This window comes from Sus scrofa, chromosome 8 (assembly GCF_000003025.6).
Source record: "Sus scrofa isolate TJ Tabasco breed Duroc chromosome 8, Sscrofa11.1, whole genome shotgun sequence".
Classification (NCBI taxonomy): domain Eukaryota; kingdom Metazoa; phylum Chordata; class Mammalia; order Artiodactyla; family Suidae; genus Sus; species Sus scrofa.
In genome coordinates, this window is record NC_010450.4 from 112,668,079 (window position 1) to 112,691,291 (window position 23,213).

General features: G+C 36.9%; 1 protein-coding gene across 5 annotated transcripts in view; it reads right to left on the minus strand.

Moving 5' to 3' along the window:
• Window positions 2,451–23,213, minus strand: part of SEC24B (SEC24 homolog B, COPII coat complex component) — a 92,342-nt gene continuing 71,579 nt past the window's right edge. For all 5 annotated transcript variants that reach the window (XM_021101681.1, XM_021101683.1, XM_021101680.1 and 2 more), the window contains 15 exons: window positions 22,610–22,719; window positions 20,558–20,670; window positions 18,409–18,527; window positions 17,999–18,054; window positions 17,546–17,752; window positions 15,060–15,183; window positions 14,486–14,644; window positions 13,447–13,620; window positions 12,728–12,838; window positions 10,183–10,358; window positions 9,493–9,630; window positions 7,774–7,878; window positions 6,953–7,045; window positions 3,597–3,700; window positions 2,451–3,354 (listed from right to left, as the gene is read on the minus strand). In XM_021101681.1, coding sequence (XP_020957340.1) covers window positions 3,240–3,354; window positions 3,597–3,700; window positions 6,953–7,045; window positions 7,774–7,878; window positions 9,493–9,630; window positions 10,183–10,358; window positions 12,728–12,838; window positions 13,447–13,620; window positions 14,486–14,644; window positions 15,060–15,183; window positions 17,546–17,752; window positions 17,999–18,054; window positions 18,409–18,527; window positions 20,558–20,670; window positions 22,610–22,719 — 1,904 coding nt within the window. In that variant the 3' untranslated portion in view covers window positions 2,451–3,239. The remainder of the gene's footprint in view (window positions 3,355–3,596; window positions 3,701–6,952; window positions 7,046–7,773; window positions 7,879–9,492; window positions 9,631–10,182; window positions 10,359–12,727; window positions 12,839–13,446; window positions 13,621–14,485; window positions 14,645–15,059; window positions 15,184–17,545; window positions 17,753–17,998; window positions 18,055–18,408; window positions 18,528–20,557; window positions 20,671–22,609; window positions 22,720–23,213) is intronic.

Genomic DNA, 23,213 nt, shown 5'->3' on the forward strand with positions numbered 1-23,213 from the left:
GTGACTGATCCCAGTTAAGGCCTCCATATAAACTTCTAAGATGTGGCAGGTGGGTGTGGAGATCTACTGGTCGTGTGGTCGCCTGATTCAAGCCTTTTAAGTCTCCCTGCCTATTAAACCTGCAACCTACCGGAGCTCCTTGGTGGCCTAGCGGTTAAGGATCTGGCATTGTCACTGCTGCGGCATGAGTTTGATCCCTGGCTGGGGAAATTCTGCATGCCTCGGGCCAAGGGAAAAAACAAAACAAAACCAAAAACCTGCCATCTACCCATCTGGAGTGATCTGCGTTTTTCTTTCACTTTTCCCTGCCCTCTGCATACACGGGGGCACGTTTCAGATTGTATCCAAGAAGCTTCTGAGGAGACGGCAACCCAACATCTAACATCTGTACACATGCACTTTGGGGAGTTTTTCCAACATTACAAACTTGCACAGGAACCAGGTTCCCTGGGAGAAGAGAAGTAGAATGTCAAGTAATTTCTAATAAAACACTGATGTTCAGAGTTCCCTACTGGTTTAGCAGTTAGGATTCAGCGTTTTCACTGCTGTGGTGCAGGTTCGATCCATGGCCTGAGAACTTCTACATGCTGTGGGTGCAGCCAAAAACAACAACACAAACAAAAACCTCACAACACTACTGATTTTCATGTGTGACCACAAATTTTAGCAATTTGACTACTCACTTAGTGGATGTCTAGGAAGCAATGCTTTCTGCAACCTACACCATGGCTCATGGCAATGCCGGATCCCTAAGCCACTGAGCGAGGCCAGGGATCAAACCCGCAACCTCATGGTTCCTGGTTGGATTTGTTAACCACTGAGCCACGACGGGAACTCCGGAAGGGCTTTCGATTTTGGATCAGCTCACGAGGCAATAGCCTCTGTGTCCCCTCAAGAAACACACAACTTCCCATCCACTTGTTTTATGTCAAGTGCCATTTCTCATGGGTGTTATAAGAAGGCAGGCCAGGGATCAAAGCCACGCTTCAGCAGCAACCCAAGCCATGGCAGTGGCAATGCTGGATCCTTAACGCACTGAGCCTCGGGGAACCCCCCAAACCAGCATTCTTAATTCCTTATTCCTTTCTCTTCCTCCAGGAAGTCACCATACCTGGCTTATAAACGTATTGTCTTTGCCCCAGTCCTCCACCCCCTCCCTCTTCCTTCTGGAGAGGAAGCTCTGGGAAAGCAGGGGTTTTCTATGTTTTGGCCTAGAACAGTATCTAGCAAGTATTATGTGCTTATAAATATCTATTAAATGAAGAACAAAATGTCCAAACAAAATATTTTCATCTTTCTTAAAGTAGAAACATGATATTTTGCATTGCAAAATTACAGTATTTAGTTGTCCTTTGAGCACTGCAGTTTCTCCTAATGTTCAGTAAGATTCTCTCCTGCTGGAGGCAGCATGACATGGGGACACGTACAGTCCTAGGGGTGGGCTGGGGTGAGAGTAGGTGGTGGGTGGGTAGAACATTTGACTTTTACCATTAGCTCTGTCACTAATTAGTAATGTCATTTAGGGTGAGTCATTTAACCTCTCATTTCCATCAGGGAAAGTGAGAGACTACTTTTATTTTTTTTCCAAAGAAAAGAAACCCACCAGGCACAAAACCAATACAAATCACTTACCACACACATCAAGAGCCTTCTTCCTTCCAGAGTTCATTGAGGGGACTTTTAGAGTATACATAGGAAAATTTTATTCCACAATCTAATGGATCATTAACAGTTTTTATAGTAAATACAGTGTCAGTAAATGAGATTTTTTCACCCAAATAAAATCACTCTCAATGTTTAAGATGGCATCTTAAAGTCAATTAAACAGGATAGACACAAGTTTTGAAAATTTTCTTGCTATGAATGTGCAGAAAAAAATGCCTAATTTATTTGAGAAAGACAAATTAAGACCACGATTAATCTTAATCATAATTAGTGATTATGATTAACTAATACATATGGCTAGTTAATAATCATATGTATTTTGAAAGTAGCGTTTGTTTAGGAGTTCCCGTCGTGGCTCAGTGGTTAACGAATCCGACTAGGAACCATGAAGTTGAGGGTTCGATCCCTGGCCTTGCTCAGTGGGTTCAGGATCTGGTGTTGCCATGAGTGTGGTGTAGGTTGCAGATGCAGCTCGGATCCCGCATTGCTATGGTTCTGGCATAGGACGGTGGCTACAGCTCTGATTCGACCCCTAGCCTGGGGAACCTCCATATGCCGCGGGAGCAGCCCAAGAAATGGCAAAAAGACAAAAAAAAATAAATAAATAAATAAAATAAATAAGAAAGTAGAGCTTGTTTAGAATACAGTAGTACTTGGTAATGTGCACAAACTACTGAAAATGTATTCACATACTAATTGAAACAAACTATCATTGCATTTTCCCAGCATTCAATTGCAAAAATACCACCAACTCCCCCCACCACAGACACATAAAGAGCAAACCATATTGTCAAGCAAAATATTTTAATTAGTAGGCTGATCATAAATAAATCCACATAAAAGATTTAACAGAATTACAAAGAGTTTTGTGTTTCTTCTGTGGACTCAATTCATAATATGCATTAGTCAACCTCATTCTCTAACTGCGACAAAAAGAGTTGTCATCCAACGATGGAGCACAGTTTATGCAATTCATATTCTGTAGTTACATTTTTACATTTTCTTTACAAATGTAACAGTTATATACATTATATATATATTTTTTTCTATAGTTCATGTTCTGAAACTATTGTTTTTACAGGGAAAATATTGAATTCATTTAATGAATATGAATCATTCCTTGTTAAAAAGTAATTTATATAAACAAGTAACATGGTACCACTGCCTTTTGGCATCTTTTGTCAGAGTTCAAGTCCAGAAATGTTACTTTAATTATAAGAAAAAGGAATTTATCTAATTTTACATCATGACATACCATTCCACAGAGCTACATAGGTTTGCCGGCTTGCAATGAACAGATACTGTACTACTGCACTACTGGAAATGTGTGGAAACCAATTCAAAATATACTTGGTGAAACAGCACTATCATGACCATTAACTTACGGTGAAGAAAACCTGTCCCATTCTTTCTTCTTCTTTACCTTGTGCCAAAGCCTCACACAGGGTGCTACGCTATGCATTGTCTCTTGGAACAACAAATTCCTTCATTTCAAATTTCCTATGTGCTTTTCTGACAGATTATGCTTTACCTCGTTTATAGATCTTTTTCTTCGTATTCAATTTTATTCCACTTCACTTACAAATCTGCTGCTGAACGTGAAGCAAAAACTCATAGTAAGAGAAGGCCGCTTCTGTCCGGTCTTCAATCAAATGTTGAAAAAATTCTGTTTTGGCAGGACTCTCATCTCTGAAAAAGAAAAAAGGGTTAATTATCCAAAAATGCATATTATTAAAAATAATATACATTAAAAAAAATTACTTCTACACGGGACCTTATGAAAATAGATGGGGCGTATAATCAAGTAACAGCAGTCTATCACTGGAGGGTATTTTGATTATTATTACTTAAAATTTGCTTTGAAGACAAGCAATTTCACATGGATTGGACAGGAAAAGACGATTTCATAATTAAGTTACATAAATACTTACTTTACCACGTGAAGAATTGGGCTTAATGGTCTATTGTCTCTAAGCCAAGTTATAAAGGATCTGGCTCTTTCTGATGAAAGTGTGTCTAGTTCTGGAAGATGTGTCTGGTAAAAAATGGAATTAGGAAATTATTTCCTTTCACACAGACTTTAGCAGTAGCACAACGAAATCACGATCGCCACTACTACCAACCAACCACCAGCACTCTATTCCCAGCCCCAAGAGCAGCAAACACACACATGAAATTTACATGATTGACAATTCTGTTCCTATTTTTTCTAAGTCAGATATGTTTAATGATAAGTATGTCACTGATATTTTACCTGAGTACTGTATTTTTTCCAGACAAGTCAATAAAACACACATAATGATTAGCAGGTCACTGGTATTGTGTTACACTTTTATGTTTCTTCTAAAGGAAGTATTCCAATGAAGGGGACTATCACTAACTCCCATATTCACTTAACTTTTCATTATACCCTACTCTAATAGTAGCTTCTTGGAATTCCTGCTGTGGCACACTGGGTTCAGAATCTGACTACAGTGGCTTGGGTCACTGTGGAGGTTCGGGTTTGAGCCCCAGTCGGGCACAGTGGGTTAAGGATCCCGCAACTGTGGTGTAGGTTGCAGCTATGGTCTGGATTCAATCCCTGGCCTGTGAACTTTCTTAATGCTGTGGGTGTGGCCAATTTAATTTTTAAAGAAAGAAAAAAAAATAGCATTTTTAGAGAACTTTGTTTCCTCTTGTCTTTAAAATTTAAGGGCAAGGAGTTCCTGTTGTGGCACAGCAGAAACAAATCTGACTAGGAACCATAAGGTTGAGGGTTCGATCCCTGGTCTCACTAAGAGGGTTAAGGATCTGGCATTGCTGTGAGCTGTGGTGTAGGTCACAGATGTGGCTTGGATCCCGCGTTGCTGTGGCTGTGGTGTGTGTAGGCTGGCGGCAACAACCCCAATTAGACCCCTAGCCTGGGAACCTCCATATGTGGCGGGTGTGGCCCTAAAAAGACACAAAGACAAAAAATAAAATAAATTAAAAAAAAAAAATTAAGGGCAAGGATTTTTAAAGAAGTGTGAATTTGTAAATATATTTAAAAACTATATTTAAGACTATTTTAAAAAGACCTAAAGTCTATTCTTTTATATATATTTATATATAGATATAAATAAAAGTATATATTCTTCTATATATATGATGATGAATTTTCTAAAGTCAACTTAATAGATGTACATTCTTTCTAAGTATATATAGCTACTATATATACAAACACATTTTTGAAAATACAAATGGATATTATGCACACTATTTTCTCTTTTAAATTGTATTCTTAATACACGCATAGATATTACTTATTTAACACTATGTGTGACATGAAACCATTTCCATATATATACCTATAGGGTATATTCTTAGGAGTAGATAATTTACTGTGTCAGACACTGTGATTTTAATTTTAACAGATAATGTCAAATGGCCCTCCAAAAGACTGTGTAAATGTAGAGTCCAATCAACAGTATTTGACAGGCCTGTTGACCTATTCCCTCTGCATTACTGCCTATTATCAAATTTAAAAATGTTTACCATCTGGCAAAATTTGATAAATAAATGCTTGGAGTTCCTGTCGTGGCGCAGTGGTTAACGAATCTGACTAGGAACCATGAGGTTGTGGGTTCAATCCCTGGCCTTGCTCAGTGGGTTAAGGATCCGGCATTGCCATTAGCTGTGGTGTAGGTCGAAGATGCGGCTTGGATCCCACATTGCTGTGGCTCTGGTATAGGCCGGTGGCTACAGCTCCGATTAGACCCCTAGCCTGAGAACCTCCATATGCTGTGGGTGCGGCCCTAGAAAAGACAAAAAATAAAAAAATAAAAGAAATGCCATATTGTTGTTTTATTTTGTTTTCTTAATTATGAATGAAGCTGCACTTTGTTTTACATGGCCACTACTACCTTTTCACCCCATGAATTTACCTATTCAAATCCTTCCCCCATTTTTCTTTTTCTATTTTTGAGGGAGGGGGTGTCTTTTTCTTAAAAATTTGTAAGAGAACTTATCTTAGACAAATGAGCCCCTTTTCTAGTCATGAGTTACCGATTATCTTCCAATTTTGTTGTACGTCATTTGGGTTTATTTAAACAGAAATGTTTTATTTTTGTGCTCGGATTTTCTAATCTCCACCAATGACTTACAAAGACCTTACACATTGTAATATAATAAAGATTACGTTACTGGTATTCTATTTTTCGTAGTGATTCGAAACACAAGCTTTACCACATTCTGTTTTTCATGAACTATATCTACTTCTGAATTCTATTCTGTTCCACCGACATATTTACTGTGCCAATATCACAGTTCTTAAATAACTACGGCCTTAAAACAAAGTTTATTACTTTATTTAGTAGGATTTATTTTTCATATGCTTTTTCCTCTTTTCTAACATTATTCTCTATTTTCAAAATTTTCCTTATTATCCTCATTTGGCGAGTCTTAGAAGTGAACTCTGGGATTAATGCATCAAATTAAGAAAAACAAACAAATGAAAAGTGAATGTTGTAAGAATTCCATTGACTTTATATTAATTTTAAGAGAAAGGACATATTTACAACACCCAAGAACAAGGAAGTCTTTTCCACTAACTAAGTTTAGAGATCTGCTTTCTGAGTCATTATCTCTTTGGTAGTAACACATACGGTTTGAAGCCTACTGAAACAATCATGTTTATCACCAGCAAAATAATTTAGAGAAGTTAAAGTTGTTGGAAACCAATTTGGCAGTTCCTCAAAGAGTTAAACTTAGAGTTACCACATGACCCAGCCAGTCTACACCTAGTTATACATCCGCAAAAACTTGAAAACATATGTTCACACAAGCACTTACGCATGAATTGTTCATAGTAGCACTACTCACAACAGCCCCAGAGTAGAAATAACCCCAATGTCCGTGAATGAATGACTGGATCAACAAAATATGGTATAAATACACACAATGGAGTACTATTTAGTCGTAAAAACGAAGTATCCATACATATTACAATATGAATGAACCGTGCAAACACTGGAGAAGAAAAAGAAGTCAAACACAAAAGGCCATGCATTGTGTGATACATGAATTGTCCAGAATAGGCAGATCCACAGCGAGAGGAGAGCAGTTAGTAGTTGCCAGGGGAAAGCAGAAAGGAAAAACTGGCGATATAGGTTTTCTTTTTGGGGTGAGAGAAATGCTATGAAATTAGATACTGGAAACGGTTGTACCACACTGAAAATATACAAAAAATGAATGCATTGTACACTTTAAAATGGTTTAAATGATGACTCATGTGAATTCTCACAAAAAAATGTGAAACAAATCCACTGACCATTTTCTGTGGTATTGACGCAAAGTTAGGATACCCAAGCACGTCCTCTATGAAGTTATTGTCACAGCCTTTTCCAATCCAAATGTAAAAAACCTAAAAACAAAAGACAACAAAAAATTAAAACTCCCTGGTCAGAAACCCATTATAGCTCATTTTATCCAAATGACCAAGCATTAAAGAGGTAAAGTGTACTAACTCAAAGCAGGCAGGAACAAAGGCAAAAGTAAAAGGGAAATCGGAAACGGGTGTATTTGGAATCTATACTCAGCAATCTGAAGCGGTCATCATCTTCTCTGCTTACATTTCATGGCTTCTGATAAAATACATCCCACATCTTCCTCACTCTTTTCCCAACAGGAATATAATGCTTCAACTCGGATAACTGACTCATGTTTCCTATCCACCAGTTCTCTGTACTGTAACTAAAGCCTCACCCCACTCCATTCTGTGGCCATTAGAATCCTTTTTCTGCTCATATGAAGCCATCTTGCCCATCTGACCCCCTTCACCACCATCCTGTCCAATGACCTCTTCTAAACTCCTAATCATTAATGGCATTCCAGACAATAGATCAAGCTGGGCTAGATAAATTCTTGGGGTCCCTTTGCATCTTTTTTTTGATTCTGGATGATAAAATCCTTCAGAATAGGAATGTATCTCTTTACTTCTCTTAAATAAATTGACTTCCTGTGCCAGTTACTAATTATTGCCTGAGTTCTGGGTCCACCTTTCATTGCCTGATCTGTGGTGACAGAGCTGGACCCTGTGTTTCTCCTTCTGCCAGTGGGAAGTGTTAAGCTTTGTCAGGAGAGGGTGCTTACAGAGCCACAGTCCATAAGGAAAGCACCTTCTCTTGTCAGTTTTTCTGCAGACAATTTTTGAAGCGGGGGCTGAGGTACAACCCTGTCGTTAACGTGTATTGCACCCTGAAAAGGAAAAGATGGAATGTCAGTGAGCTTACATTACTATCATCACAGGTTGGAGCTCTTTATGAAACTGAAAAATGACCCTTGAGAATTCTGTAGGATGCGAAAATATCACAGTTGACTTTTGAACAATATGGGTTTGAACTACATGAGTCGACCTATGCAGGTTTTTCCATAAATACTACCATGCAACACGATCTGCAGTTGGTTGAATCCGTGGATATGGAACAGAGGATACAGTGGGCTGATTATAAAGTTACGCACAGATTTTCAATTGCACAGAGCCTGGTGTCCCTACTCCCCCACATTGTTTAAGGGCCAACTATACTGAAAATACACTGGCTCCTTGGCTATAGAAGCAAGATGCTCAAATGTATTCAAATTTAAAAGATAAAAACATGAATATGTAAAATGCTCTCTTTCCTTCCCTTCTGGGATTGAGATATATTAAAAGCAGGACTACTAAATCTGCTACAAAGGACTTCTTTACATTTCTCTAGTAACAAATTATAGAGAAGATTCCAAAGAGTAGCATTTTAACACAGGAAGAAAAAAGACATTACATATGTGCATATTAAAAATACTGTTGGATACCAGATTTATTTACAACAATATAATCAAAGTTGCCCTATGATTGTGTCAGAAACAGTCAAAATCTTCAAAATGGAAATGCCCACTCTATAATACGGCTTAAGAGTAGATGGTGTAACCAAACCCACGAGAGGAACTACTTCTCATATGAAATTAGTTTTGGAAATCCCATAAATGTAATAGTATCTACCAGTCCGCTGTCCAATCAAATCCATACCTAGTGTCCTTATTTAATGTATCATTACCACAGGGGAGAAACGGATGGAAGAAACTGTTAATACTACCTTAGCTGTAGAATAAAGATACCAAATATATCTATTTATTTTTTTCTTTTTTTTTTTTGGCTGCTCTGCAGCATACGGAGCTCCCAGGACACGTGACCCAAGCCACAACTCCAGCAACATTGGATCCTTAACCCACTGTGCGGGGCTGGGGATTGAACCTTGAACCTGCATCCCAATGCTTCCAAGATGTTGTCCATCCTATTGCGTCACAGCGGGAAGTCCTTGTTTTTTGTCTTTTTAGGGCCACATCCACGGCATACAGAAGTTCCCAGGCCAGGGGTCCAATCGGAGCTGCAGCTGCTGGCCTATGCCACAGCCACAGCAACACAGGATCCTTAACCTACTAGGTGAGGCGAGGGATGGAATCCACATCCTCACAGACACTACGTCAAGTTTTTTTTTTTTTTTTTTTTTTTTTTTGTCTTTTTGCATTTTTCTAGGGCCACTCCCACGGAATATGGAGGTTCCCAGGCTAGGGGTCTAATTGGAGCTGTAGCCACCGGCCTACACCAGAGCCACAGCGACGTGGGATCCTAGCCACATCTGCAACCTACAGCACAGCTCACGGCAACGCCAGATCCTTAACCCACTGAGCAAGGGCAGGGATCGAACCCGCAACCTCATGGTTCCTAGTCGGATTCGTTAACCACTGCGCCACGACGGGAACTCCTATGTCAAGTTCTTAACCAGCTGAGCCACAATGGAAACTACCCCCAAATATATTTAAAAGAAATCATACCTCATCTGTCAATCTGTCTATCCTGTATAAGTTGGGATGAATCATCTTCATTAGATGAACAAGTGGCTGACACTTTATCTGACACATGGCATATACACGATCATCCAGGCGTGTGCTTGTACCAGTTCTAAATGCTTTCTATGTGGAAAAATGATACACACTTTTTTCAGTAAAACATAAATACATATACCGTCATTCATGGGAAAAGCATGGCCTTCAAACCAGACAGACATGGGTTCAATTTCTGGCTCTGAAAAGGTACTTAGTTTCTCAAAGCGACGTTGTCATAAGAAAAACAGGGAAAATAATACTCCCCTCTCGAGGCTGCTGTATGTATAACAGCTGTTATGGTGCCTGAGACTTAGAAAGATGTTCAATGAACAAGTAGCCCCTTTCCTTAGAGTCTCTTTCCAGGGCCACATACTAAGAGTGTGCAGTATACACACCCTGATTCAAGATGCTCCCACCCAGTACACTGAGAGCATGCAGTTTTGCCAGAGTCATGGTGTGTTTGAACACCTTCATTTTCCACTCATCTTTTCCTGTTCTTCAAAACTCTTCCAAAGCTAAGCTCCCTAACTGTCTAATGAAATATTTTAAACCCCTCAGAAAATCTAGATTTCATTTCTTTACCTATGTATCGAAAATTTCAAAAGACTTTATTAAATGTAACAGTGTATAGAGAACTACCTGTTTGAGAAGGGCCAAAACATAGAGAGGGAACAACTTGAGGGAGGTGGGTGCTATCAACCCAGAGTGCTGTAAATTTGAGACAGTTGAGCCGTATGCAGATAATGAGTCCACCACAGCATTCACCAAGGCATCTCTTGCATCTGACAGACTTGATGAAATTGATCGATCCACAGCTATAAATCAACCAAAATGAAAAGGTATTTACCCATTAGATGTCAATGAATACTATAAGAGATAAAATTTACATGCACTAGAGTTCCCACTGTGGCACAGAGGTAATGAATCCGACCAGTATCCATGAGGATGTGGGTTCAATCCCTGGCCTTGCTCAGCTGGTCAGCGATCTGCCATTGCCATGAGCTATGGTGTAGGTCGCAGACGAGGCTCAGATCCCCGTTGCTGTGGCCGTGGTGTAGGCTGGCAGCTGCAGCTCTGATTGGACTCCTAGCCTGGGAACTTCCATATGCCCCAAGTGTGGCCCTAAAAAGCAAAAAAAAAAAAAAAAAAAAAAAAAAATTTACACGCACTATTTAAGAAACCAACAGATATTCCATTTTTAGGTTAGAAAAACACATTTCACTTGCTCCCTTATTTTTTTTTTTTTTTTTTTTTTTTTTTTTTTGCTTTTTATGGCCGCACCTTCGGCGTATGGAATTTTAGGCTAGGGGTTGAATTGGCCACAGCAATGTGAGATCCAAGCTGAAAGCTCATGGCAATGCCGGATCCTTAACTCACTAAGTGGGCCAGGGATCAAAGCCGTGTCCTCATGGATACTAGCTGCGTTCACTACCGCTGAGCCACAACAGGAATTCCTGCTTCCTCATTTTAAAAGTATCTTCTCATTTCACAATTTTTTTGGAACTAATAAATCTGACAATCAGAAGGAATCTAGGTTGTTTTGGACCTTTTTGTTAAGTGTGAATACACTTAACTGCTATTGATATTATAGAATGTTTATCATCAATCTACTGAGAGAGCTGAGGATTTTTCATTAAACAGAAGTCATATGTGTAAAGTATGATTCTTTTCTGCATAAACAATGTAAGTTCTGTAATCTGAATTATCCCTTATGATCCCCTAGTATCTCTGTCAAAGCATTTCTAGGTCAACAAAAAAAGAGGGCAAAATAAACATAGGTTCTCAAACAGACACTAAAGAGCCAGAAGTCAGTATACAGGTGCATATTTATTCCAATAGAGATAACCTATACATATGCCAAAGTATTGAAAATAAAGTTATACTGAAAAGCAGTTATGGTATAATTAATTTGAAATAAAGATATAAAATGATAATTAAAATATTGAGATCCTTTAGTAAATACTATTCTACTTTATCCCAAAATGAGTAATAATGTTATTTTTCTCCAGGACTACATGGAAAATAACAAGGTTCATTTTACAGCTACATTCATCTAAAAGGCAAATTCATTCAAGACACTTGGTGTTCTATTAATTCTCCAGAGGATTTTTTTTTAACTTACGCAGAGTGAAATTTACTTTTTTGAGTTCTGTCGTGGTTACATGTTAAAATGCATGTAAGCAATCATTGCCACAATCAAGATACACAAAAGTTTCAGCATCCCAAAAGTATTCCCTGGTGTTGCACCTTTATAATAAAATCCTCCCCCTGCCACCAACCCTGTTAATCACTTCATTCCTATAATTTCTACTTTCCCCGAATGTTATATAAGTGGCATCACAGGTATGCAGCCTTTTGAGTCTAGCTTCTTTCAACTAGCATAATGCCTTTGAGAGTCATCCACGTCAGTTTCCATAGCAACGGTTCATTCCTTTGTGTTGCGGAATGGATTCCATCGTATGGATATACCGGTTTGTTCATGCATTCACCAGTTGAAGGACATTTGAGTTGTTACCAATTATTAGTGATTATGAATCCCATGAGTTTTTTTTTTTTAATTTTTAGCCTACCCTGCATCACATGGAGTTCCTGGGTCAGGGATCAGATCTGTGCTGCAGTGTGACCTACACCACATCTGTGGCAACGCCAGATCCCTTAACCTACTGCTCCGGGGCCAGGGATCAAACTCAGGACCTGGCACTGCAGAGACACCACCAATTTCATTGCACTACAGCAGGAACTCCAGCGATTTTTTAAACTAAAGAATTAAAGCTCCCATCATGGCTCAGTGGAAACGAATCCAATTAGGAACATTGAGGTTGGGGGTTTGATCCCTGGCCTCACTCAGTGGGTTAAGGATCTGGTGCTGCCATGAGCTGTGGTGCAGGTAGCAGATGCAGCTTGGATCTGGCATTGCTGTGGCTGTGGCATAGGCCAGCAGCTGTAGCTCCTATTCAACCCCTAGCCTGGGAACCTCCATATGCTGTGGGTGTGGCCCTAAAAAGCAAAAAAAAAAAAAAAGAATTAAATAAGAAATATACAGGAGTCCAATTCACACTGCCACAAACAAAAATGTAAAACATATATACTTTTTAAATAAGGGATTTCTGGGGTTAAAAAAAACACCCAGACTTCGGTTTTTAGGATAGAAAAACAGATTTCACCAGTTCCACTTTTGACTCACCCATGTTTGCCAGAAGGCAGATGGCAGCTTGTACATCCACTCCTGCATACACATCTGCTAGTGAACTGACCACTGGCAAGCAAAGTGTATGCACTCTGATTCTCCGCTCACCTGGTGAAAGGATGAATCCATGTCATTGCAACACACATTAGACCAAGAAAGAAATAAAACAAATCATCACTATTAAATCACCAATAGGATTTTGGAATGTAAAAGCAAAGTTTTAAAAAAGAACATGTTTTAAAGAAAATTAAACACTCTCCAAATTTGAACACAGCCGATGAACATATCCTATATTTTGTATATTGCTGAACATTAGGTTCTGGGTTATCTTAATATCACCCCCTCTAAATTACATGCAACACAGTAAAATGTCAGAAAACTTAAGACTGTGAAATAACAAACCAGGTCTTAAGTGCCATGCAGAATTTCTTATGTTATTGGGGAAAAAATAATGTTCAGGATGACACAGATTTAGTGTGGGTTATCTTGATAGTATGATCCTGGGAACACAAATCTTCCAAAGTCAAAAAAGACACTCTTTAAAGATTCAAAGGTGATTTAAAGAAAAAAAAAAAAAACCAGAACATAGTGTCAAGTAGCTACTATAAATTCTATCACTTCCTAATGTGTATGCATTCTTTCTCTCCATTCTCCCAGCATATGAAAGGAGTGGAGAATTACTGCTGCAGGTTCCATTTCATTTCTGCTAACATCACCTTTGCTTGATGTATACAACAGGGCTGTTTGAAAGCACACCAAGGAAGTATCTGTCAAACTTTCTTCAATTGACAGCTGTACTGCAAATCCAGCATCAGGATTGATGTTGGCAAGGGATAACAAATCAGTGGACCGGACAAAGAAGTTTCCATGAAAAGTGTGCATTGAAAGACCTAGGGAAGAGAAAACTTGTTATAAAAGATGAGGTAATAGCAGTACTCCTACCTTGGGCTAAAGCTACTTTTTAAGAATAAAATTACGGTGTTCCTAGGTGGCCTAGCCGGTTAAGGATCCGGCATTGCTGCCGCTGTGGTGTGGATTCGACTCCTGGCCCAGGGAATTTCCATATGCAGTGGGTGCAGTCAAAAATAAATAAACAGATAATAAAAAGTTTGTTTAATAAAATAAAATAAAAATATATCTAGCTTTGAATCAAAAGGATAATTGGGCATTACAATGGATTGTTAACTGAGGTTTCAAAATATCACTTCCAAAAAGTCAATGCAGTTTATATAAAGGGAGACTATATATTTAACTTGTGTGGACAACTAGTCTTATAATATTTTCTTTTAGGTAACTTGAAGTTGGATGAAGATCTAATGTACAGATTTAAACAAATGAAGGTTACTGTATAACTTACTTAAAAAGGCAACTAAGGGATGAAAATCCTTCCAACACACATTCACATTAAATGGAGATATTGTAAACTGAATACCATGTGAATGACCAGGAAGGCAAACATTCTGAATTTGGCAATTTTCACCTAAGAGCTTCCCTATTCCTCAAATTCTTCTGAAATCATTCCAATAGGGGCTTTCTTTTAGGTTCTTCCTAATAAGCAAATCCTTATCTTTGTCTACTTATTCAAATAACTTAAGAAATACGGCAATGATTAATAACTATATTGAAAATAGGATACAGCTAACCGGATGAAGCAGAAAATCATTATTATAGGTAGTCGCAGATAGTCAAAATTTAAGTGCTTATTAATTTTGACAAAAGTATATGATATGAAGCATAACTGTTATAATTTCGTACCTTTAGTACACCTTATTCTCATAACAGCTTCAAATCCAATCTTTCTTGTGAGATATCGTTTCAGATCTTTTTGTAACTTTTCTGCTTGTGAAGGATTGTGGGTACAGTGGAAAGATGGGTAATAGTAGATGCACCCTGCAGAATACTTGGACATGCAAGCTTTAGAGAGAAATATAAAAACTATTAGCTACAGAAACAATATTCCACTTGTCAAACAGTAACGCAGATTCTATATTACGAAGACATTTAAGTCATAATGAAAAAAAGCCAAAGCTGTCAAAATGGGGATAACATAAATCTGAGAAACAAACACCTGTAAAATATAATATACAGTAAAGTTTACTGTTGAGCAGAATGGTAAGGGAGTTATATTAAACACAAACAAACAAACAAAAACCCATAACCATAGTTTGTATTTGTATAGTGCTTTAAAGTTCACTGGTAATTTTCATAGACATTATCTAATTCACATGTCTTTCTCCCCAAACTATTAAGAATACTTAGTAAAGAGTTTTTATTAATTATATGCTAAAAATGTTTACATAAAGAGATAAACACAATGATATCTCCTTACCTAGAGAAGCGAGATCAGAATACTGTGAACTTAAAAGGAACAGATCCACTGCAGTCTGCTGCCCTGAGCAATCTAAAGCGAGTTTCTTATAAAAATCTGTTGCAGGGCCAAGATGTTGTACAACCTAAGTCAACAGGTCATAAAGTAAGAGCTAGAAACCTTGAATTATGCATATATTTCTATCTGTTACAATAAGGAAGAAGCTATCCTTTGTCCTCTTTCAAACTAGAGTTTTCTAAAATGAGTAGGCACAGATGTCCTAAAATAATAATAAATTTTTTGTCTTTTTAGGGCTAGGAAGTTTCCAGGCTAGGGGTTGAACTGGACCCACAGCTACTGGCCTATGCTAGAGCCAGAGCAATGCCAGATCCAAGCCATGTCTGAGACCTACACCACAGCTCATAGCAACGTGGGATCCTTAACCCACTGATCGAAGCCAGGGACTGAATCAGTGTCCTCGTGGATACTAGTCGGATTCTTAATCTGCTGAGCCATAATGGGAATGACAATGTTTTACATAAAGTACTTAACCCTCATAATAACATGTATCTCCTAGTGTTATCAACATTTTACAGAGGAGGAAACTGAGGCCAAAAAAACATGTAAACTTGACCAATTACATAGCTATTGACTGGTAGATGTTGGGATATAAACCCAAGAAGTCTGGCTCCAGAGTGCTGTTACCTGTTATTATAAGATAACTATTATACAACAACATGAAAGAGTAATAGATTAAGGAAAGTTTTTTCTGTTGGTATGAGGAGACTTGAGCTGAGCAGGTGGCACTGGGGAAGAGTTAAGAATGCAAGAGCAGGAGTTCTCTTGTGGCACAGTGGGTTATGGATCTAGTATTGTCACTGCAGAGGTTCAGGTCGCTGCTATGGCATGGGTTTGATCCCTGGCCTGGCAACTTTCACATGCCATGGATGTGGCCAAAAAAGAAAAGAAGAAGAAGAAAAAACAAACAAACAAAAAAAGCAGGAGCAGAGTTTCAAGTTCTTAATTACTATGCTATATTGCACAACAAAAATTTTCAATCTTCTTAACTACAGTGTGTGATTATTACATTAGAGTTTAAAACAGAACAGATACTTAAGGTTTTGAATCCCAGTCAGATAGAGAATATTTCTGGAAGTTAAATGAGAAAAAAATAAACAAACCCCAAACTGAATCAAAGAATCAGCAAACACTTTTCTCTGTTTAAAACAACTCAGTATTCCGTAATGGATTACAATGGATCAATGAACTAAAATGTTAGCTGTAATTGTTGATGAGTTAAAAAATACACTCGTCCTGATTTATTTTGAAATTAGTTTCTTTCTCTTAATTTCTATAAAAAGGAAAATACGGTGCTATTCTCTAGCAAAGTGGTGAAGAATAAAAAAGCAACAATCCTTACTGATGACTAGAGGATGAGAATCCTTAAGGGTACAGGTTGTTAAAACCCCCAATGAGTAAAACACAATAATAATTTAAATACAGCATATAGCCATTGATCCAATAATTTTACTTCTAGGAATTTATCCCTAAGGAAAAACTGAGTATGTGGCTAAAGATTTCTGAGACTATTAAAACTGTTTAATTCATGCTCATAACTAGTTGCAATGGTGTTTTCTTATACATAAATTGAGGTCAGACAAAACTTATGTAAAGAACAGAAATGACTGTTCTAGCTCATTTATCATCTGCAATAAAGGAATAAAATACCCTGACCAAACCTTCATGCAAAAGTCAAGTAATATTCAGCCTCACTTTCTTTTAATAGTGAAAACATTGGTGACAACTATTCACCAATTAATTGCTAGGAGGTAATTAATTACATCAAGTTTCCCAGGTTTATATATACACACATATATATATACACACACATATATATACATATATATACACACACATATATATACATATATATATATATACAGGTGTATATATATATATACACACATATATATACGTGTGTGTGTGTGTATATATATACACACACACACAGGTGTGTGTATATATATATATATATATATACACATATGATGTCCAATTATGCTTATTTGAATTTGTTTAACTAAATGATATCTTGACGGTGAGATAACAGATGATTTATATTTGCTTCCACTTTCTAAGTTTTATACCATGATTTATATTACCTCTATAATATTTAATATGTGCATGATAAACTATCTCAGATTTAGTTATTATCACTCGTGAAACAGAAAAGAGCACTGGAGTCAGAAAATCAAGTCATATCTTTACCATTAAATAGTTACTTAACCTTTGTTTAATCTGTTTCCTCATCTGTAAAATAAAAAGGTTAAAGCAGATAATTTCTAAATTTCTATGACACGTAAACAAAGTAAAAAGATAATGTGAGTTACTCTCTCACCAGTTTTTTTTTTAATATTAATGAAGTAGAAAAATAGAATAACAAATAATCACAGTCGATAGAGGCAGAAGACATCATCTTGAAGATGACAGAAATTAATATAAAATACCTTTGTGCTTGATCTCTGATTAGGATCTTCTCTGGATTGCAGAAGTCCTGCCCCCAAGGAAGGTAACTGTGTCTGAAATACAGACACACGGCCACCTGTTGGAGACATTAATTTAAAGGCAGCCTGAAGCGCAGGACCCAGGGCACTGTGTGTTTCTCTTGTATTGATGAACATATTTGGCAATGCATTCAATAAATCTTTTATAAGCTGGGAAAACAAAGATTAAAAGTTGAATTACTGAGAAGGGCAAGGCAATATTCTTCCTTAAAACATTTCAGAATATATAGTATGTTGCATTATATTTTAGAGGACAGTAAAACTGAGTAAACAAATAGGCTAGCTACATTGTTTACTGCAATGTTAATATACACCACGTAAACACATGGTCAGTATTTTAGTTATAAGCTGAAGTAACAAATTCTTTAATACATGAAGAAAAAAAATCAATCTTACCTCTTTACTTTCATACAGATTCACAAGTAAGCTATCCGGTGTAGGTAGAAAAACATCTATAGGGAAAACATATATTTTAACCAAAAGATAAATTAAGTCAAAAGAATTTAGAATTAAAAAAATCTTGTTTTCCTAAGGCCATACATGTAATGGGTACCATAATACTGCTTAATTAAATATATATACTCTGTATGTATTATGTGTGTGTGTGTGTGTGCGTGCGCTTGAGCATCTACATGTACACACACAGGTGTAAAATATTTAGAATTAAGTATATTCCAGGAAAACAATTATTCTAAAACAAATATCAAAATGAGCCAGATTACCCTTATGAAAGATGGACTGTAAAATAAAGTGGTCTTAATTTCAAAATTCTGTAGTTAAAAACTTTTATTTTATTCACTGCTTACCATCTATATCAGACACAATCAACATCTGAGGCTGTGATAATCCTTCTTGTAAATTATAGAAATGAATAGTGCTATCAAAGGTCATGAATCCTATTCTTGTTCGTGAATCTCCAGGAAGCCTAAAGACAGAAACGAAAATTTTAAATTCAAAGTTCTGGAGTTCCCATTGTGGTACAGAGGTAAGGAACGCAACTAGTATCCATGAACAGCAGGTTTGATTCCTGGCATTGCCGTGAGCTGTGGTGTAGGTGGCAGATGTAGCTTGGATCCCATGTGGCCAGAAGCTGCAAGCTCTGATTTGACCCCTGCCTGGGAACTTCCATATGTCTCACATGTGGCCCTAAAAAAGCTAAATAAATACATAAATTCAAAGTGCTAAGTAACTTTTTATTTTTTAAAAAAATAACATAGTAAACTAAGTCTAAGAAAAATTGTATATGCTTTTTATAGAGGACAAAAATGTTATTCTTATCTAAATAAATACATATCAGAGAAGAGTAAGTATAAAACATTCCATTTTCAGATGAAACCACTGACATGCTTAGAGTTAGACTGATGCAGAACAGACTTTTAATGCAAAATTTTAAATAAAAACCACATTTAGGGACACTGAGGCATTTTATCACTAATCTTTTAAAAATTTTCTGCTGGAACTTGGTATTCAAAAGTCAATGATACAGCAAATTTGAATAAATTACCATTTAAAAGCCTATCAAGCTTTCCTTATTAATAAGAGGGATGCCTTATCTGACAAAACTATATTTCTAAGTATCAGCAACTATGTTAACTGCAGTTATGTAATGTATTGTTTTGGCAATGTTTTAAAAATATTTCTGAATATTTTAGGATGTTGAAATAGTGTGCATCCAAGCAAGAAACCTTGTAACTATTATGAATGATCGATCAGGCTACTCAGAGTCTGCAAGCTAGGTCAAAAAACATTTCAGAGAACAGAGTGCAACAAGTTAGGTGGGTATTCAGTTTACCAATACTGGGCAAGATTTATGTTGTTTATATAGACAAATTTCTTCACTTCTTTGAGATTTCTAAAGTCACTGAGTATTAGGGTCGCTTGTTATCAACCACAGTGGAGACTCCTTCCTTACCTATTCCACCCCAAGGCCAAAATACACAGAGTTGAGCTAGAATGGCTCTAGCTTCAAATTCCTCAATCTCAAAGTCACATCCATCGCCTTTTCCAAAAACATGACACTATCTTATTGCGATCCTATCACCTTTACCTTTTTTAAACTTTCCTAACAGTGTATTTTCATCATAATCAAATATACATGTATTTTAAAGCTATTTTTCATTCCCAATTTTAACCTTCTGATTTTGCAGTCTATTTCATTTGCAAATAGGTCACATATCTTTATCAGACTGACTCCTGTTTCTAGGGCTACATCTTCATCCTCTTCCAGCAAGTGAACTCTTCAGTCATTATTTCTGATGGATGTCAGAGTAGAAAAAGAAATGCACAAACAACTTTGTTTTCCAGAGATTTGGAAGGTGTCTTTTTTTTTTTTTTTTTTTAAGTTAGCTAAAGGTCTCCATGACTAATATTCGTAGACACAGTCAGAAATTAGAGCCAAGGATAAGCAACCATCCTACACTGTTTCCACTTCCAAAAGAAGCTCATTTCTAATGTACCACGACAATTTCCGGCTTCCTGAAATATTCAGCACAAAAATCAATTCCCTCTTTCTCTTTATCTAATGGCTCATTTTTTCTATAGCACATCTGAAATTCTCTTATGAAAAACTCCTTCCTCAGGCATAAATTACAGCTGGATTTCTCTCATCCAGTTTCTTGATACACTGGCTAAGTCAAATTTTCTGGCCTCTAGTGCTCAGATCTGCCAAGTCAGAGGGATAGTTAGATGAGATTTAAATTCCTTCTTAAGTATTAAAACTTATATGACTGAGATTCAGATATCAAGTCATAAATCATAATAATCTAAGTGGCAGGATCTTTATTATTTTAAAGTAGATAGAACATAGTGATAAATGAAATCAAACTTAATAAAAACTAACTCCACAAATTGCCAATAAACACTTCACAGTTAAATACATTTATAAATCAACACACACACACACACACACACACACACACACACACACACACATACTATAAGTGGAAAAATTCTTACTTGTCTAGATTTTCTAACAGTGACTGGCACAAAATTGTCAAATATCCAGCCTCCACTGCATTATGAGACACATCTAAAACAAACAAGTAAACTGCGGGTTGAGGAGGACGAAGCTGAAAAGAATAGAAATGATGTAACTAAATACTAGGTATAACTTATTCTTTTTATATCACAATTACTACTATATATTGACTGAGTATATTATAAAATATATATATATATATACAGATAGCATTGATGTTTTCTAAGATCTTATTTGCTAATGAAAATGATGTACCTTTTTAACTTTTGTTCTTTTAAAGTTGGTTGTGGATTAAGCATGCTTAGGCAGTAATTACACAGCAATGGTTAAGCAGATGGGCTAAATGTCATCCTGATAGTGCTGGCTGAGATATCTCTCCAAGAAAAATAAAGCTTATTTATTATTTATTTAATATTAACCACTATATCCCTACTGTACTCCTAAAATCATTTTTTTATACTTGAAACCACTAGTATTGTTGGGTCACCTGGTGGCAACTGAATGCCAAAGATTATGTGCTATGTGTAGAGAAAGTCCTTGTGATGGCATTCCAAGTATGCTATGTCTTTATGTATTAGAGATATCTAATGAAGTATTCATGGGTTAAATGATATGATGCTGGGGTGAGTATTTAATAAGCCCCAGGGTGGGGGGAGGGGAGGAAGGACTGAGGTAGGCTGGGGCTGGATGAAATACATTGAGCAAAATGTTGATAATTACCAAAGCCTGGTGATGGGTTAAGGATGGCTCATTACACCACCTTCTCTTCTCTGAAGTACACTTACAAATTACTGTTATAAAAGTTAAAATAAGGGAAATACAGAGTCTTTTTAAGAAGATATTCCAACTAAGACTCATATGAGTCATATGGTAAAAATTAAAGACTACCACTTTAATTAGATTAAGACTCCTAAGGAGCCAGAACAGAGTTGGGGATGTAATAAGTTGTAAAGAAGGCAAGAAGCTGAGAGTAAAAGTGACCAAAAGAAAGTTTACTATAGTTAATATGGCAACAGACAAAGAAATAATAGTTCAGTGGGCAGAGGCTAAACTGGACACAAAAGACTCCCTCCACCCCCAAAAAACCACCACACATAAAGAAAAAAGTGGCCAAGCACATGAGCCGTCCCTGTTCACCTCCTCCCACTAGTAACACTTTACATTGATGCAGACAACAAAGACTAGAAATGAGGATACAGAGGAGTTCCCGTTGTGGCACAGTGGTTAATGAATCCGACTAGGAACCATGAGGTTGCGGGTTCGGGCCCGGGCCTTGCTCAGTGGGTTACGGCTCGGATCCCGCATTGCTATGGCTCTGGGGTAGGCCGGCAGCTACAGCTCCAATTGGACCCCTAGCCTGGGAACCTCCATATGCCGAGGGAGTGGCCCAAGAAATGGCAAAAAGACCAAAAAAAAAAAAAAGGAGGATACAGAAGAGGTATAAGTTATTAAAAAGATATTTAAAATGAGTAGAAATAATGAAGAAGATGAGCAGAACTTAGGTGAATAATTTGTAAGTGGAAAAGAGGAATGAAATCTGAAGAATCAGTATAATTAAAGAACAGGTAGAATTTTATGATAAAATGGAAAGAGAAAAAGCAGAGCTGAAGTTATCCATTTATCTTGATATCTATACTGGGTGAAAAAGTAAAATGGTGATATCTTTAAGAGCCTTAAAAGGGTAGTTTTTGACAAAAACTTATGAATTTTTATGTTTATGAATTTTAAATACTAAATGGTAAAAAATATTTATATTCAATCCCTACAAGAAATCAAATAAAAATGGCACCAACTATAGATGTTAGTGTCATCATGAAACATAACCAATGTCTGATATAATTGCATTCTTCTAGGACACCAAGAAATCTTTACAAAGAATTTTCTATTTGTTAAGCATAAACATTCAGCACTATTTCAAAAAATTCACACTATGGACAATTTCAAAATTATGGCAAGAATTCACTTAACAGCAAATTACAAATGACCGATACAATTGCATCCCATGACTAGTTTTAATCCTGAATAGTTACCATATAGTCTGAGGAAGCAATGAACTCCACTGTTGAATTCTGAACTTCTGGCCGCTTGTGAGGCTCTCCATAAGATCGGGTAAGGGGGTTATACATAAATTCTTCAGGAACTAGATGAGATTAGAAATCCAGTACAAATTTAGTAACATAATTTGTAATGAGACACATACATATGTCTAGAAATAAACACCCCTATCATCAATATTTGTAGGTTTACAACAGTTCTGTGGCTATCCAATGATAAAAATGGATCCCTTTAAAAAAATAAATCAGAAGGATAAACTTATTTTCTGAAATCAGGTCAGAAAAACCAGGATTTAAGTGACCTTCCTTCTTAGGCGTCCATCTTACTATATTACATGGCATGCAAAAGAAAGGCAGAAACACAAATCTGAAAGCAGTAGTACTACAAGGACCTTAGAAATGACTAAAGGGGACAAAAGATACACATGCATGCATGTGTACACACATCCTGGCCGTAGAAATGACTAAAGGGGACAAAAGATACACATGCATGCATGTGTACACACATCCTGGCAAAGATCTACACTGAGCTGAATGACTCAAATGTATGAACAGAAGGCAATCTTAACTTGCCAGGGTC